General features: G+C 51.6%; 2 protein-coding genes across 2 annotated transcripts; both read left to right on the top strand.

The window, feature by feature from the left end:
- Positions 1-827: 827 nt before the first annotated feature.
- LOC311214712 (uncharacterized protein) lies at positions 828-13,059 on the top strand (the record flags this gene model as incomplete). Its single annotated transcript, XM_084295436.1, is given in 7 exon segments — positions 828-873; positions 1,827-1,979; positions 4,975-7,376; positions 8,874-8,959; positions 10,413-10,446; positions 10,545-11,662; positions 11,664-13,059. Coding segments are annotated over 7 exon segments (5,235 nt in total).
- Positions 13,060-15,025: 1,966 nt separating this feature from the next.
- On the top strand, positions 15,026-17,556 carry LOC311214711 (protocadherin beta-15-like; the record flags this gene model as incomplete). Its single annotated transcript, XM_084295435.1, has 1 exon — positions 15,026-17,556. Exon 1 carries the CDS (start codon positions 15,115-15,117, stop codon positions 17,554-17,556), a length of 2,442 nt encoding a protein of 813 aa, XP_084151561.1. The 5' UTR covers positions 15,026-15,114.
- Between the last annotated feature and the right edge of the window lie 858 nt (positions 17,557-18,414).

The raw sequence follows: 18,414 nt of genomic DNA, 5'->3' as shown, positions 1-18,414 counted from the left end.
CATACTTGTTTTCTCTTGGGCTCTCTTTCATGGCATCTTTCCCTCTTCTAACCATCGCTATCTCTCCTTCTCCTTTCCCTTTCTTTTCTTCACTTCCAAATCTGCTTCTCATTTCAAACTCTCCTTCTCAGTTGACCAGCTAGAATTTCAAAATTAGTCTTTCCCAGTCCAATCTCTCCCCAGGTCCTTTCATTCCTGTTTTGTGCATTGAAAAATGCACACAGGAAATTTCCGTGTCCAAAACAGCATACAATCTGTGTACTTCTCTTTTATTTGCTACGTCACTCACCGGTTTTCCTTCAATCATTCCTATTCACCATCTTCAGGTAGTGAATTGGAGAAACATTTGTCCACAAGTTGGAATTTTCTTGCTCTTTTTTCCTGTGATTTCTTTGTGGTCCTTCTGTCCCTGAACTCATTTTCAAGGTTATGCAAATGTCACTATCACCTTACTCTCCTCTTTTGCTTCATAAAAATTTGGAAAGCCAGAACTATTGATACAGTGGGCTTGAATTACTTAGCAACTTCATGCTTTTCTCTTTATCACATAACTTTTCCATGTGTATCTCCTCCTGGTCAACTGAAATTGTCACTCCAGAAAACTGTGGAAGCAGTCATAAAAAAAGAATTGTATTGAAAAAAAAAAAAAAAAAGTGGAAAAAACAATCTTAATAGATATTACTTCTCCCCACGAGATATATTAACATAGACTTAGAGATTATAATATTATTTGTGGGCTATTTGAGATCACCATGAAAACATGCTGTTCTAGGAATTTATGAAGAACATTTTTCTGCTGTATATTTGATGTAGGAGTAAGAACGAAGATGGAGAAACTGGACCTCACTGAGCACAAAATTTACAAAGATGAGAGTAATTACTTAGTTGGCTCCAGAAGGCATTAGTAGTAGCAAAATGTTGAAGCTGAAAAGGGTTCATTTTAAAATAAGCATTGAAGACTACCAGGACTAAAGAGATAAAAGTGAGAATTCCTTCCTCTAAATAAGGCACATGGAAAAAGTATGGGTAGAAGTTTGGCTGGTATCTTCTGTCCAGCATTATCTTTGGAGATTAAAGACTACATCTATCAGAATTTCTCTGAGAACGTATATGAGCTTAGACGTTTGAAGCAGGGGATTTCTCTTCATTCTCCAATCTGGAAGATATTCTGGAGAGATTTCAGAGCAAATATCCTCGAGAACTGGTGTTAGTAGAAATGAAGTACTATTACACAGGAGGAAATATATTGATATTAATACTGAGCTAATTCTTCACTTCAGATTACTTTAGGGAGAACACACAGCAGCTAGAGATTCTCTTGTGAAAAAGAAAGTATCCAAAGCTCTGAGCCTCCTGTAACTGGTGTGTGCTTGAAAACTTGTAGATTATCTCTCTGCTTCTAGAATATGTTCTGTACAATGCACAAGCAGTCTCCCAACGTTTGCCCATAGCACACATCTTTGTCAAGAACATTTAACACAATGTTTGTATAGGACACCTTCAGGACGTTTCATACCGTCTTGGATTCTTAGTGCCAGAGATGTCTCAGTAAGTACTAAATAAGTGTGTATTTGCCAAATACTTCAGGTGGGAAGAGTATTCCATAATTTACTCTAGCAATAGCCAACACCTGACGGAGGAGGGGCGTGCTGAGGCTGGCGGGTAGACGCCCATGTGTAGTTCCTGCTCTGGACGCCCAGTGCCGCTGCCGGGCAGGGAGAAACCAGTGAGCACCAGCCAGATGCTGCACGGCTGACGTTAGCTGAGAGCCCAGCCGAAATATTCTGCTTGCCGTGGAATACATCCCATTTCTAATGCTTTCCAAGGGATCTGCCGCATCAAGAACCGTCTGGAACTTCCAAGAGCACGCGACAGAATTGGGAATGTGAAGGAGGAAGAAGGTCACCCAGGCTGTAACCGCCTGCTGATGCCATACGCCGTTCCTGGGGAATATGGAGTCAGGCAGAGCCCGTTGGCTGGTAAGCATCGGCTTAGTACCGCGAGAAAGAAATGTTTACGTTTAACAGAGTGATTGGGGAAGCATTAACTGGACTGAATGCAGAGAGGAGGCTGGTTTGTCTCTCAGTAAACCACAAATAGGATATATACCAGTAGTATTTGTCATATAAAGGAGAGCCAGGAGGTGCGGAATGATTCTCCCGACTTTCATCACGTTTGCATCCAGCTGAGGAGCTCAGGGCAGAAGCTCTGCGGGAGCGCTGGGGATTCAGAGTGCCAGAAGAGTAAGAAATTCGTCCTGAGAGCTGGCTGGGAAGGATAGTGTGGCTCCCTCCTTGCACTCGGACATGGAAAGCACACTGGTTCTGGAAAGCATCTGTGCTTTCATTCTGAGGGAGTGTTCCTCCCGAGCCACAGGGCGTGCCAGAGAAGACGGTTCTCACAGCTGCGAGGCAGTGACTCCAGGGATGGTGCAGAAGTTTTTATCGGGGTGAGCCAAACATGACCTGGGAACAGTGAGCTTTCACTCGCATGATCTGAATTCCCAGACTGAAGACCAGGCAGGGGATTTTGAAACTGAAATTGCTCAGGATGCAGAAATGCGGGAAGAATTCTATTTTAGGAACACTGTGTCCTTAAACGTGGAGACCCAACAGGAAATGAGCAAAATATGTTGCCGTGGCTCTTTCCTAGATTTAAGATGTGAGTCTTTTAAAGAAGAACTAAGTTTTGTTTATTTTAAACAACGTTCTTAGGGTAAAGGAATTATCACTAAACAAAAAATCAAGAAAGCCTGCAACATCACTATGTGTTTAAGGAGATAAGCAAATTCTCTGACAAATTTATGCAGATTATATAATATTATGGCTATGGTTCTTTAGTCTGTCCTACGCACAATGTACCTTCACCTGGCAGCACAGTTACTTCTTGCTTTTCCTGTGAGGCTTTTCCATACACACTCATTTTATTGTTGTAACTCGATGGAAGACGGAGTCTTTAGCTATCCAATGATGCATGGTAAGTGATTTACTTCATTTTATGTTTCTCTACAATCTGAAAGAGTGTGACCTTCAATCTAAGGGCAACAACTTCTGATTTACAAAGATATTATTGAAGCTAAGAGTTCTGTTAAGGATCGCTGTTCCTGTTAAACCCTTCTACACCTGAAGCTGAAGGATAATGTCCCTCTTCAGAAATGAAGTGAAATATTCTCCATCTGGATTTGTTCTCTGCCTTAGTGGAGCCAAGGATTTACAGTAAAGCAAGGTTACAGGTCCACCTTCCTCTCTCTGAAGTTCCAAGGACTGCGTAGGAGCACTGGTGAGGGCACAAGCAAATGGATACCAGGTGCCACTGTTATTTCTCCATGACGTGAATGAGGAACCGCATTCCCAACCAAATTCATCTACTGATGTACTTAACCTATAGTTGTTTTTACAACAAGCTTCTGTGTTGCTGATAACGATAGAAAGCAGAGAGAAAGACACATCCAAGGAAGGAAGGAAGGAAGACTGTTCTCAAGGGCAGCTATGTGCATTTTGGGTACCTTGTATGTGTCCTGGCCAGATCTTGCCCAGAGTCCGCAAGAGTAGTCGTGATGTAACGTGATCCTCAGGGCTGACGATGTGTGCCCTGGGGACTTTATCTCTTATCTGGCACGCTTCCCACCTCCCTCCTCCACTTCCTTGTATTTATTCCTTCCAGATCCTCCCAAAGAGGCGAATTATACCTTTCCCTGAGAATGATCCTGCCTCTAATCATCCCATAATAAATTCTGAAGATTCCTACACACACCTCCAACATCTCATAATCATTTTGTTGTTTCTTACGACATCCTTTCTGACGATCCATGATAATGTCCTTTCCTTTCCGTGTCTGGTAGAACCTCTTGGAATCTACACTTGGATAGCTCCTTTAATGGCCCATCAACCAGTATCCTAAGGTTCGTGGTCTTTGTCATTGTCACTGGTCGTTAAAGTTTGTGTCTCTAGGTGTTTAATTTTCTTGCCCTTTGTATTAAATAGCCTTAAATAACCTTACACAAGTGCAGGAGTTCAGGTTTGATCTCTGAGCACAACGTCCTTGCAGTTGTTTCTAAATCGTGTGGTACTATCAGAGGAGAAAGGGAGATACACCTCCAAAATGTGAAAGCAGGTTACAGAATTTTTACGTTTGTGTACGGCTGGGGACATTTTTCATGAATGTGTGAGTGCTGGGTTTTTTGGTGACACACCTTGGCGTGGGAGCAAAGGAAGGTTCACGGCCAACTCACGGAGAAAGACACTTTTCACACAGCAAAGCACGGGAATCCTGTGTTGTCTGGGCAAAGTGTGACACACAAAGTGAAGTGAACAACGTTAGGATGACATGTCATTTTAGTAACATTTTAGTGAAATTGCGAGATAGAGTGATGGTGAATCATTTACTTCCTAGACCTTTCCCTATACGCTCTCTGGCACCAGCTCTCCTATTCAACAGTTTCCCTGACATTAGCATGCCCCACTTGCTGATTGTCCTGTGCTGATTAACAAGAGGCAAAGAAGGCAAACACCACTATTCACCCCGTGGAAGTGACATCTTTTTGCAATCTCTCTACAGCACAGAGGAGAACTGAAAGCTGTATTTGAAGAGTTCGCGGTGGTGGGCTGGAAAATGATACCCAAAATGTTGTCACTCTGTATGGGGAGCAAGACTTCTTCAAATACAGCGAACACTACAACTTTTGGCTTCTGTTGGTAAGAAGAGTGGAGATTCAAGCAGCAAACATGAGATCAGCAGCTCTGTCCCGAATGCAAAGAATATATTCCCCCTTGAAACGCTGGGTGGGGGTGTTGGCCACGGACCGGCATTCTTCTCTGCATCGGCTTTTCAGACACAGGGAGACAGAAAAACCGTGCGAGCTGCTGGAAGGGCGGCGGGGCACGGAGCCGAGGGGGTTTCGGGCTTTATGATTCCTGACAAACATCGCTCTGCCTCCCTTTAAAATACGGGGAACAACGGCGGATGCTCGGAAAGGAGGGCTTATTTGGAGAGTCATGGCGTTTGGGAGACAGAGCAGAGGCACTGAGAGGCAAGTGGTCTTGTTTGTTCTGTGCGTTTGCGTGTGTCAGAGTGGGGCCGAAACCCTCCGCTATTCTCTGGCGGAGGAAATGGAGAGGGACTCCTTTGTCGCCAATATCGCAAAGGATCTGGGCGTTTCTCCGAGCCAACTCGCGTCTCGCAATGCCCGTGTTGTGTCCGAGGGGAACGAGCAGTATTTCCGCCTCAATCTAAACACCGGAGTCCTGACGGTAAAGAATACGCTGGACCGAGAGGCGATCTGTCCGCAGAGCGACATCTGCACACTCTTCTTTAAGATATTATTTGAAAGTCCGGTGCAGCTGATCCGAGGGGAGGTGGAGGTTCGTGACGTGAACGACAACTCCCCCGTATTCCCGGAGAAGGAAATGGTTTTGGAAATTCTGGAAACAACATCCCCCGGTACTCGTTTCCCCCTAGAAACCGCCCAGGACAGGGACGTGGGGAGCAACGGCCTGCAGAACTACAGCCTCGGGTCCAATTCACATTTCTCCCTCGCTCTCGGAACAGGGAAAGATGGAGCAAAATACGCGGAACTCGTCCTACAGAGGCAGCTGGACCGCGAACAGCAGGGGGAGGTGAATTTACTCCTCTCCGCCATCGACGGGGGCTCGCCGCCCAGGTCAGGCACGGCTCAGGTCCGGATCGTGGTGCTGGATGCCAACGACAATATTCCTGTCTTCTCCCGGGAGGTCTACGAGGTCCGCGTGGCTGAAAACAGCCCCCCAGAGCAGCTGGTGGTTAGGGTCGTGGCCGCGGATCCCGACGAAGGGTCCTACGGCAGAGTGCGGTATGCCTTCACCCAGACATCGGAGCGGTCCCGCCAGCTCTTCGAGCTGAACGCTGCCACCGGAGAGATCCGGGTCTCGGGCAACCTGGATTTCGAAGAAACAAAAAAACACAAGTTGGTGGTGAGAGCCACCGATGGAGGAGGGCTGTCTGCACATTGCAAAGTGCATGTGGAGGTGCTGGACGTGAACGACAACGCCCCGGAGATAGCGCTCACCTCCCTCACTGCCTCTATCCCTGAGGATGCCCCGCCCCGAACCGTGGTGGCCCTGTTCAGTGTGCGGGACCGGGACTCGGGAGACAACGGTAGGACGGACTGCGCGATCGATGTCGATTTGCCCTTCAGTCTCACCCCCACTTTCGACAATTACTACGAGCTGCGCACAAACGCGGCCCTGGACAGGGAAAGGACGGCGGAGTACAACATCACCATCATAGCCACGGACTGGGGCAGATCTCGGCTGAGTTCTCGGGAAAGAATCTTCGTGCAGATATCCGATGTGAACGACAATCCCCCGGAGTTCACACAGGACGTTTATACCATATCAGTGAACGAGAACAACAACCCTATGCTCCGGATCGGCAATGTAAATGCCACGGACGCCGATGCGGGTAAAAACTCCCGTGTGAGCTACGCGCTGGTGCGAGAGGACAAAGAGCAGCCCGACGTGTCGATCAACTCTGAAAATGGGGACGTTTACATCCTCCGCCCGCTAGACTACGAAGAGGTGCGCGCCATCGAGGTGACCGTGCGCGCCGCTGACGGGGGCTCGCCGGCGCTCAGTGCCGAGGCGCTGCTGCGGGTGCTGGTGAGGGACGAGAACGACAACGCGCCCGTCGTGCTGCACCCACCTCCCGACGGCAGCGCGGCAGCGGGCGAGTTGGTGCCGCGCTGGGCGCAGGCAGGTTACCTGGTGGCCAAGGTGGTGGCGGTGGACGCGGACGCGGGGCAGAACGCGTGGCTGTCCTACGAGCTGGCCAAGGCGACGGAGCCGGGGCTTTTCCGCGTGGGGCTGCACAACGGCGAGGTGCGCACGGCGCGGGCCGTGACCGAGCGCGACGCGCCCAGGCACAGGCTCGTCGTGCTGGTTCGAGACCGCGGGCAGCCACCGCGCTCCTCCACTGCCACCCTCACCATCACCCTGGTGGACGGCTTCTCTGAAGCCCACTTGCGTGTGAGCGAAGAGGCGCCGGCCACCGATCCCGACGGGAGGCTCACCCTGTACCTCATCATCTGCTTGGCCTGCGTGTCCGCGCTGTTCCTGGCCACTGCAGCGGCCGCCGTGGTTGTGAGGTTGCGGCGGGCCAGGCAGAGCATGGCGGGGTCCTTGCCCACTTTCCCGAAATCTGCCGCTGAGAGCAGCGCTGGCTCCTTGCCCCGTAGCTATGTATACGATGTCTGCTTCGCCGCCGGGACCGTCAACAGCGAGTTCCGCTTCCTTAGGCCCCTCTTCCCCTGCTTCCCAGCTGGGCTGCCCCACGGCCCGGGCGACCAGCGGAGCTCGGTGTGCTCGGCCAACCTCGGGGAAGAAGCCGACTGGGCTGCACAGGTGAGGGACCTGAGCGGGCCGAGGTGACGGGGGGGGGGGGGGGGGGGAGGGCGGGGAGGGAGTAGAGGGGTCGGGAATCATCCCTGAATGTAGAAGTGGGGCAGTAGGGAGCAGCAAAGTGGCGGAGCTGGTCCTGAAAGAGTCGCCGGAAGGATAGGAGTGGGTGGTGGTAGTGTCAGAGCCGCCGCCGCGCGCTCGGCTGCTCCCCAAGTGCGGGCTAACCGCGGCTCTGCATTCGGCTTCATGCCCTGGTCATTTGTGTGAGATTAAGTCTGTGGTGTCATCCCAAAGGGGGGGGGGGGGGGGGCAGCTGGACCATGAGAAAATGTGAACCAGGAGGATGGATGCGGGAGCCACACAGTGGGTCCTGTCCACGTCTTGTGTAGAGTCCGTAGGGGCCGGGTGCAGGAACGACACCACTCCCGGAGACACTATCCCTGGGGTCGTGGTGTCCCTGTTCATTGGTAGCAACAGGGTCTACGGGGGCAGAGGTGGGTCGGGGTGTCACCCTTCTGATGGCGTCCCCTGCACTGTTATCAAGAGCTGGTGCACGGCGCTGGCAGCTGCCGCTTACTGGGATAGTGGTGCTGAAGCCAAGCTGTCTCACAGTCTGCCGTGGTCCACGGAGCTATATATCATAAAAATCCGGTATATTTTTGTGGCCTTTGTTAACAAAAGCCATCAAAACAATTATTGGCCATCAAAAAAAAAAAAAAAAATTGCCCATCAAAATATGGAGATGGGGGCTTTACAAGGCAACCTCTTTGTCCCTTCCTGGCCCAGCCGGGTGCTCTCCGACAGTACCAGTATCTCACTTCACGGTGCTGTGAACTTATAATGAGTCTTATCTAAGACGTTTAACGTCTGTCTGTTCAAACAATATGGGGGAGACCAATAATGATTATCGAAACAGCTCCTCCTCTCCTCATTCTCACATTGAGTCCAAGTTGCCTCTAAAGGTGGGGTTATTTGTGTCTGATGCCCATCTAAAACTTCACGTGAGTCTGCAAAATGGACATATATGAGAAAGGAGACCCACAACCACCTTTTTATGGTCACTCCGTAACGTCTTCAAATTTAATAACCACTGATGACTTGGTCTCACATTACCACAGGTTCTCAGAACTGCCACGGCAGTGGCATTAAGAGGACACAAAGACCCACCTCAAAATATCAACATTAAATCACGTTTTCTGTTTGCGAGAAACAGGTTTGGAGCTCTCCCTGTTTTAAATCCTCTTCTCCCTCCTCCTTCCCCCCCCCCCCCCCCCCCCCGCCCCCCAAATTAATAAAAACTTTCCAGTGGTGACTTTTTGTTGTCCATATAGGAGGACGCTTTAGGGCTTTTATTTTACCTCGTTCAGGTCAGAGACCTGACTCCCATCCTTCCTCCCTCTTTGACTCACGCACTGGTTTAAGACAAGCCCTCTAAGCGTCTCGCTGACATCTGCTTACCCTCGACGTCCAAATATCAACACTCCATTCTGCTCTTCGCAGGGTCGAGTTCCCCTCTCTGAAGGCACGGGTCCCAGGCCAGCAGAGGAAAATGCCAGTTCTGATCAAAATCCTTGGCTCACCCATCAGTAAGTGAGGAGAAAGACAAACATCTTGGTCCTCACTGGCTAACGTCCTCACGGGGAAAGGAGAGCAGAGAGACGGAACGTGCACCAAAAAAGTACCAGTGAGGTACAAGTCCTCTGTGAGACAGCAAGGACTCTCATCTTAAACAGTATTTTGTTCATATAAGTATTTTGAAATTGTGATAAGGATGGAGGAGGACTATGTTGCATGCTGATTACACTGAGACTTGATGTATGATTGTGAGAGAGTGCTATTTCTCCTGAATGTTAAGGGAAACATGAAAACAGAAACATGTTCAAGATATGCTTTTCCTACATCAGCTTTTCTGTATTATTTGTTATTGTGAAGAGGGCTCCTTCATAACGTTTTAGTTTTCTGCTACTTGTTCAATGCCAGGTCATACAGCTGTTAAATTAAATGAGGCTTGCAAGGGAGTTTTTAATAACAAACATAAGGAAATTACTTTCGAAGTGGCTGACATTGGCACACTGTAATCGATCATGAGTTTACACGTTGTCCATGAAGTAGAGTGGTCTTTGAGCACTGTATTCCCTTTTTAAATTTGTTTCGTTTTCTTTCATAATAAAGCCGAAATCAACAGTTAAAGAGCGTTTCAGGATTATCGAATATAAGGTAGTAGAGAATTAAAAATACTGTTTGTGTTTTAACAGTAAAACGTTAACAATAATCTGAAGGCACTCTAGAATATAGAAAGTCAAGGAGCATTCCGTTTTCCTTTACTTTCATTAATCGGTATTAAAATATAAAGTAAGGTAGTATTTCCTGTCACTCACACGTTTAAAAGAGTAAAACGCCTGATGACAAAATAAACAATAAAAGGTACCTGTAAATCCCTCGTGTGAGTATGCTATCTCAAAGACCACTTGTCACAGTAATCGCCTAGGTAATACCCACCCCAAGAGTTGTATTTTGAGAATAAATCCATGCATTAGAAGTGGGTATTTTACAAGGCAAATCAGAACATCTTGGGAAGAGGGTGTTCTTCTGCCAGAGCAGGGTGGGGTGGGTTTGTCTGAGTCATGCTAAGATCGGTGAGAAAAGAGAGATGCTGCCCGAGCCCCTTTGCAAGGGCTTCTGGCCTGACAGGTTGTGAATCGGGAACAATTTCAATCCATTCGAGAAAACAGTCCAAGAACTAATAAAGGGAACCACCTAGCGATCACTGGCAAGGTTAATGGACCGGCTTATTCTGGGTGCTGTACGCAGCTTTTTAGTTAAAGGGCCTGAAAATCACTTACTTAGTATGCACAAAAAATCGGAGCCATTTTAGGGAAGGACACTAGGAAAAAGCAGCCTCAGATAGATCTCATTTTCAGATAAAAGGCAAAAAGAAGCATTGCTTATTCGAACTTTTAACAGAATAGTACTGGGAGTTAAAGATAGTATCAGAACAAAGAAATCGAGCAGTTTGTCTCTATTTTTGCGGTTTTGCAGAGATCTCCTTGTACTTTCGCACGCCGGCCGCCTGGTGCCGCTGCTGACCGCAGAGGCTCTGCGTAGCTCCCGGCTCCACGGCCCTTGGGCTCGACCAGCCGGGGCTGCTCCGCTCGGGGGTCGGCGGGATAGATCAACACCTCCATTCTGCTCACGGAGGGGGAAGGAAGGTTAGCCGAGAGGGAAATGGAGCTGAGAAAGAGGGAGGAACCGCTTCCAGGGCGAGCGTTGTTTGTAATACTGCTCCTCTGCGTGTCGGGGGGGAGAGCAGAAACCGCCCGGTACTCTGTGCCCGAAGAGGCGGCGAGGGGCTCCCTTGTGGGAAATATAGTTAAGGATTTGGGACTGACCGCTGAGGAATTGTCGACTCGACAGGTTCGACTCGTTCCTGAAGGAGAAAAACAGTATTTTCAACTGGATCAGCACACCGGGGATTTGTTTGTGCGAGAACAGATGGATCGGGAGGAGCTGTGTGGGCAGAGCGAGCCCTGCCTGGTACGTTTCGATGTATTGTTGGAGGGTCCACTGCAGTCCTTCCGCGCCGAGGTAAGCCTCACAGACATTAATGATCATGCTCCCGTGTTCTTAAATAAAGAGATAATTTTAAAGATCTCGGAAACTACAAAGCCGAAAGCTCGTTTTTTACTGGAAAGCGCTCAGGATCCAGATGTGGGGAACAACAGTGTTCACCATTACAACATCAGCTCGAACGGTTATTTCCATATCTACACCCGGCAGCGTAGTGACGGCAGGAGGCACGCTGAACTGGTGTTGGACAGAGAGCTAGACCGGGAAAAGCAGGCAGAAGTGGTTTTTAGCATCACGGCTGTGGATGGTGGGTCTCCACCGCGCTCTGGTACAGCCGTTATCCGCGTGGTAGTCCTGGATGCAAATGACAACATTCCAGTATTTACGCAGAGTCTGTATAAGGTCCGAGTATTAGAAAATAGCTCCGAGGATACCTTGGTGGCAGTCGTGTCTGCTAAAGATTTAGACTCAGGAATTAACGGGGAAATAGCCTATTCCATAGTTCAAAATTCAGAGGATAATCGAGAGACATTTAAAATAAATTCAGAGACAGGGCAGATTCGACTCAAAAAAACACTGGATTATGAAGAAATAAAGACCTACGAGATAGACATCCAGGCAACGGATGGAGGAGGCCTGTCTGCGAACTGCAAGGTGGAGGTGGGGGTGCAGGACGTGAACGACAACGCCCCCGAGGTAACAATCACCTCCCTCACCAGCAGCCTCCGAAGCAGCCCCGCTGAACACGGTGGTGGCCCTCTTCAGCGTGCGGGACCGGGACTCAGGGGACAACGGCAGGACGAGCTGCGAGCTGCTGGGCGAGCAGCCCTTCAGCATTTTGCCGCTGGTGGGTGAAGCGTACGCGCTAGTGACATTGGAGGCGTTGGACCGAGAGAAGGTGTCGGGGTACAACGTGACGGTGCGGGCCAGTGACGCCGGTACTCCTGCACTCTCAACATCGAAGACGCTGGTGGTGCGGCTCTCGGACGTGAACGATAACGCGCCCACCTTCTCCCAGGCCATTTACAACATGGTGCTACGTGAAAACAAACCCGCTGGGACGATCCTGGGCCGCCTTAATGCCACAGACGCCGACACGGGTGAAAACGCCCTTGTGAGCTACATGCTGGTGCTGACTCCACTGGGGGTCTCCGCTGCGCGGTTCTTCTTGTCGGTGGAGGCCGAGAGCGGCATAGTAAGGGCTCTGCATCCAGTGGACTACGAAGAGGTGCACGTCTTCGAGGTGACCGTGCGCGCCGCTGACGGGGGCTCGCCGGCGCTCAGCGCCGAGGCGCTGCTGCGGGTGCTGGTGCAGGACGAGAACGACAACGCGCCCGTCGTGCTGCACCCACCTCCCGACGGCAGCGCGGCAGCGGGCGAGTTGGTGCCGCGCTGGGCGCAGGCAGGTTACCTGGTGGCCAAGGTGGTGGCGGTGGACGCGGACGCGGGGCAGAACGCGTGGCTGTCCTACGAGCTGGCCAAGGCGACGGAGCCGGGGCTTTTCCGCGTGGGGCTGCACAACGGCGAGGTGCGCACGGCGCGGGCCGTGACCGAGCGCGACGCGCCCAGGCACAGGCTCGTCGTGCTGGTTCGAGACCGCGGGCAGCCACCGCGCTCCTCCACTGCCACCCTCACCATCACCCTGGTGGACGGCTTCTCTGAAGCCTTCCTGCAGCTTTCGCAGGCGCATGCGGGAAGCCCGCAGCAGGAAGAGGGCGACCACGACCTTCTCACTACCTACCTCATCGCCTCCCTCTGCTGCATCTCCTCACTCCTCCTTGTAGTCATCGCAGCCTTTTCGGGGACCACGCTGTGCAAGGGTCGCCTCTGCCCGGCGTTCCTGAACTACTCTGCTCGCGGCTCTGCTGACAGCGACTTGACTGACGATGCCAGGGACATGGCCTGCAGGGGAGATCTGTGGCCGGGCTACCACTACGAGATGTATTTGACCAACGACTCGGGACAGAGTGACTTCAAGTTCCTGAGGCCCGTCCTGCCGACTCCTCAGAGTCCACCAGGCTACGCGGAGGCTGGCAAGGGCAATATGCTTGAGTGCAGCCCGCAGCGCGCTGGCCAGAAGAGACCCGAGCAGGGGACAGCAGCCCCTCCGTCGCTCTAACTGCCTGCCTGCCCTCCTCAAGCCCGGGCGGTTGCAGCGCGCATGCCTGCACGGTAGAGCAGGAGGTGCCTTTGTGCTTGCACCTGTCTGGGAGCGTTTCCCATGTCTCGTCCCCACCATGCGATTTCGAGTAGATGTAGTGATGTGTTGTTTTTCTGCGTGCATAATACCTGATAGGGAGATCCACGCGGAGGCCCCTTCCTGGTTTCTCAGAGCAGAGAAGGCGGACAGGTGCCTCCGGACAAAGCCTCCACCTCGCTGTGCAGGGCTGAAAGGCCTTCTCCTAGTCCTCGGGCTTTGTGTTTGTCCTTGTCCTTGTCCTTCTCCTTGGCCCTCGGAATTGTGTTTGTCGTTGTGTTACGGGTGGGTTTGTGGCAGGGCGCCGAGGTTGGCATCATGGTGGGCTCTCGCAGATTGTAGAGGGCGGAGAGGCTGCGGAGCTGCGGGCGCTACCGGTGCGTTTGCCTCAAGCTCGGCGTTTTTGCCCGCTGCAGGCTTTGCCTTTGCTTTTGAGTGTGTGCGGCGGGCAGCGGGACATGTGCACATGTGCCCGATGGAGTGTGGCTGCAAGAGGCAGCGGCCAGGACCGCGTCCCGACCAGGAGCAGTCCACAAGGAGAGGTGAAAAGTCTTTCACTTGGGGAGAAAGAATCCCTTGTTCCATGAAAGCTGCCTGGTGGAAAAGGCCCAGGGGTCCCGATGGACACCAAGATGAACCTGAGGCAGCATCATGCCCTTGTCATAAAGAAGGCTAATGATATCTCACGTTGCATCAGCGGAGTATCTCAAACAGGTTAGGGAAAATCGTCCTTCCCATCTGATCACCATTGATGAGGCAAGACCCTGCCTAGTGTTTCAGAGATGAAAGGGATCTAGCTCATGACACTTACCCTTGTTTCCTGGAGATTAAAACAGCACGTATAATTGGCCTAGCAAATGACCCTCTAAGAAGTCAGATGAATGATTTTCTTCACCCCCCAAGAGAAAAATAAATTAAATTAAATGAAAGAAATTAAAGTTTCCTCCCTTCAGGAAATATGTTCCATCTCGGGAGTAGCTTTTCTGAAATGCTTCATAAGTAGAGTTTGGCTCTTTATATTGGCTCGTTAAGTTCTTGGTCTTGCTAAACAGTTTCGTTACTTAAATTCTTTGTCCTGCTTGTTAGGGAGCAAGTGGACCTCATCCTGTCCTATTTCAGGGATGTAACACAAATGTGAGATTGGGCAACAGTCATTCTCATGGTAATGCCACTTGGCCATCCTTCCTTTAAAGCAAAGCGAGTCACGCTCATGTAATGCACTTTAGCCATGTCCCCATGTCAGCAGGGAAAGGATGGTGTGAGTCCTGCCTGTGTTTCAATGCAGCATAAGTGCTGCTCTCTTTCTTGTCTGGTTCCTGGATCTCTGTGTCTGAGATGCATTGGCCGTATGTGCATTTGCGATGTGTGCTTCTCCAGTTTGGCCAGCAAGAGAGATGCTTAGAAAGAGAACTATCACCTCCAGAGGACAGAAAAAAACGTGCACAACCTGAGATCACTGTGGTTTAGAAAAGGTGGGTTGGCTGTCTTCTGGAGATTCCCTCAAAGCTATAGAAGCACCCATGATACTGGGAACGATGGTAACTATAAAACACTGTGAACTTCAGTTTGCCTGGATTCAGTTTGACCGGCAAGAAACTGCCGGACTTTTGTGAAAGGCTGCGAGTGGGCGGCCAGGAGCGCGTCCCGTCCCGGAGCAGTCCCGCCGCAGGCCGCAGGGTGGTGCTCGTGGCCAAGGCGGCGGCGAGCGGCTGCGAGCGGGGAGGCGGCCGAGCCCAGCGCAGCGCAGCGCAGCGCAGCGCAGCGCAGCCGGGAGGCGGCGGCGAGCGGTCGTCCGCACCGTCCTCCGCAGCAGCCGCTGCCGGTCCCGGAGTGCCGCGCTGCGGGCCGCCAGCCGAGCTCGGCGAGAGGGAGAGAGGGAGGCCGCGAGGGAGGGCGCCCGCCCTTGCCGCCGCGCTGCTGCCGGGCGCCGCTTCCCGCGGAGGACTGCGGCAGACGGAGGGTGTCCGCCGCCCCGCCATGGCGTCTGCAAGGCAAGTGCTTTGTCTGTGTGCTTTGCTGTGCGTGCCGCGCGTTCGCTGCGAGCCCATCCGCTACTCCGTAGCCGAGGAGGGGGAGAGCGGCTCCGTGGTGGCCAACGTGGCGGAGGACGCGGGGCTGACGCCGGCGCAGCTCTCGGCTCGCCGGGCACGCATTGCCTCCCCGGACGGCCGGCAGCATTTTCGCTTAGAGCGCGCCACCGGCCGCCTCGTCCTGGCGGAGCGGCTCGATCGCGAGGAGATGTGCGGCCGCTCGCTTACGTGCACGCTCGCCTTCGAGCTCCTGCTGGAAAACCCGCTGCAGTTCTTTCGTGTCGAGGTGGCCGTGGAGGACGTCAACGACCACTCGCCGGTCTTTCCCGAGGAACGAGTCACTTTTAAGATCTTGGAATCCAGCGACCCTGGATTGCGTTTCCCCGTGGAGGCGGCTCAGGACCTGGATGCTGGCAGCAACAGCATCCAGGCTTACACCATCGCTCCGGAGAACGAGTACTTCAGTGTTTTTATTCGGAAACGGAGTGAGGTTGACATGCATGTTGAACTGGTATTGGAAAAGCCTCTAGACAGAGAGGAGCAGCCAGAGCTGCTTTTCAGTCTCATTGCTACAGATGGTGGCTCTCCACCTAGGAGCGGGACCACCCAAATCCACATCGTAGTTCTAGATGCAAATGACAACGCTCCCACCTTTACTCAGGACGTGTATGTTGGCCAGGTTTTGGAAAGTGCCCCAGCAGGCTCTGTGGTTCTCAGAGTTGTAGCCACCGATCCAGACGTGGGACTGAATGGAGACATCTCCTATAGGTTCAGCCAAGCAGTCAGTGAGAGCCAATTGCCTTTCACAATTGATGCCACAAGTGGTGAAATTCGTGTCACAAAGCCCCTGGATTTTGAGACCACACAGAAATATGAGCTCAGTGTGCTGGCAACTGATGGTGGAGACCTCTCGGCAATATGCAAGGTGTTGGTGGAGGTGCTGGATGTGAACGACAATGCACCAGAGGTGGTGGTGAGTTCCTTCAGCAGCCCCCTCCCCGAGAACACGGAGCCTGGAACATTGGTAGCCCTCTTTGCTGTGAGGGACCAGGATTCTGGTGTGAATGGGGAGATCAGCTGTGCCCTTGAAGACCAGCTCTCCTTCTCCCTGAGGCCAGCCTATAAAAATTACTATGAGCTGCTGACTGTGAGTGCAATGGACCGGGAGGAGACAGCTCAGTACCTTGTGGTCATCACAGCGGCAGACTCAGGATCTCCTTCTCTCACCACTACCCAGACCTTCACGGTGGACATCTCTGATGTCAATGACAATGCCCCTGTCTTCAACCAGACATCATACACCATGTATGTGCGAGAGAACAATATCCCTGGAGTGCTTGTAGGGGCTGTCAGTGCAGCAGACTCAGACACAGGACCCAATGCCAAGGTGACCTATTCCCTGAGGCCTGTGCACCCCACTGAGCAGGACCCCTGCTCCTGCATCTCCGTGAACTCAGAGAACGGACATGTGTTTGTGCTGCGTCCACTGGACTATGAGCAGGTGAGGCAGCTTGAGGTGCTGGTGAGTGCCACCGATGCGGGGTCCCCTCCCCTCAGCACCAACATCACCGTCCTCCTCCTCGTGGTGGACGAGAACGACAATGCCCCACTGGTGTTGCACCCTGCTCAGGACAGCAGCCCGCCATCCAGTGAGCTGGTGCCAGCGTCGGCTGAGGTGGGGGACCTGGTCACCAAAGTGGTGGCCGTTGATGCGGACTCTGGTCAGAACTCGTGGCTTTCCTTCCACCTGCTGAGGGACACAGATCCCGGGCTGTTTGCTGTGGGTAGCCAAAATGGGGAGGTGCGTCTGAGGAGGCCAGTGACAGAGAGGGATGCCGTGAAGCAGAAGCTCGAGGTGCTGGTGCGTGACAATGGGCGGCCACCTCTGTCGGCCACTGCAGCACTGAATGTACTCCTGCTCAACGGCCTCTCACAGGAACACCTGCCACAGCAGGAGCTGGCTGTGCAGGATGAAGACAGCTCCCTGACAATCTATTTAATTGTTTCACTGGTCTTTGTCTCCCTCCTCTTCCTCACATCTGTCGCCGCCTTTGTTGCTTGCAAGGTGTTCAAGAGAAAGGAGCTGAAAGGAGGACATGTGCTGTATGGCACGGGCAACTTGCAGAGCAGTCTTGCTGCTGGGGCTGCTGCTGGGACCCTACCCCATGCCTATTGCTATGAGATCAACCTCACCACGGGGTCGGGCAACAGTGAGTTCAAGTTCCTGAAGCCCATCCTCCCCAGCGTGCCACCACAGCACTCTGGGACAGGCAGGGGTGTTGCTGACACAGAGGATTTCCCATCCATCCAGAACTCCATGGGGGATGCAGCTCTGGACATCTCTGGTACACCATCTGTTGGACACTTTAATGGCCTTCCGTTTAACTAGATCTGTATCGACACAGTGGAACGCTTAAATCTGCATTTGTAATTGGCTTCACAAGTGACCCTCTAACACTAAGTCAGATGTATGTTTTTCTTCACCCCTCCAAAAAGATTAGGAATTAAAAAATATAAGAGAACCAAGGCTTTCTGCTCATGCAATGATGTGTTTCAGCTCTGATATTGAGTTCTCCAAAGTGCTTCATGATCTAATTTTGATCCTGGCTCTCTAGCTAAATGCTTGTCATTAGGAAAAATCTTTGCAATCACCCTGTCTTATTCTGTGCTGTAACACAAAGTTGAGGCTGGGCAGTTTACAGTGCAGTATAGCCGTCCTCCCTTGTCTGCAGGGTAGAAAGGTGTTAGCCCTGCGTATCACTGCAGTGCTAGTACTTCTCTCTTTCTTTGCTGAGTCCTGGATCTCTCTGTGTGAGGCATGTCAGCAACATGTGTTTTTGCACTGTGTGGTCTTCCACCTTGGTTGGCATGAACCACGTATTTTACTGGGTTCTGCCATTCCATCTTCTGCAGGGCACAGCAAAAACATATAGAGCCAGACTTTGCAGTGGTCCATGTGCTTGGGAGTGACTCAGAGCTATAGCAGGGCTAACAATTCCAACATAGACACTAGTCATACATATGTTTGACCCTGATCATTGTGTTTGGGTGGATGGCAAGGCATCTTGATACATTGCCTCAGAGGATGTTTATGTACAAGGCAGAATAAAGATAGACTTTATAAAGGAATGCCCTTTTTTTGTGTCATTGTTTTCATTGTTGCTTGAAGGGGTTCCTCAATGAAAGGGAAGTCCTACCATGGTCTGGTTTACAGCTTTTTTTAGAATGCTTACATCTTCCTTTTTTT

The sequence above is a fragment of the Netta rufina genome (genome assembly GCF_964035555.1).
Source record: "Netta rufina genome assembly, chromosome: 14".
NCBI classification, from domain to species: domain Eukaryota; kingdom Metazoa; phylum Chordata; class Aves; order Anseriformes; family Anatidae; genus Netta; species Netta rufina.
Note: the sequence above shows the minus strand (reverse complement) of the source record. Positions and strands in the feature narration are given on the sequence as shown.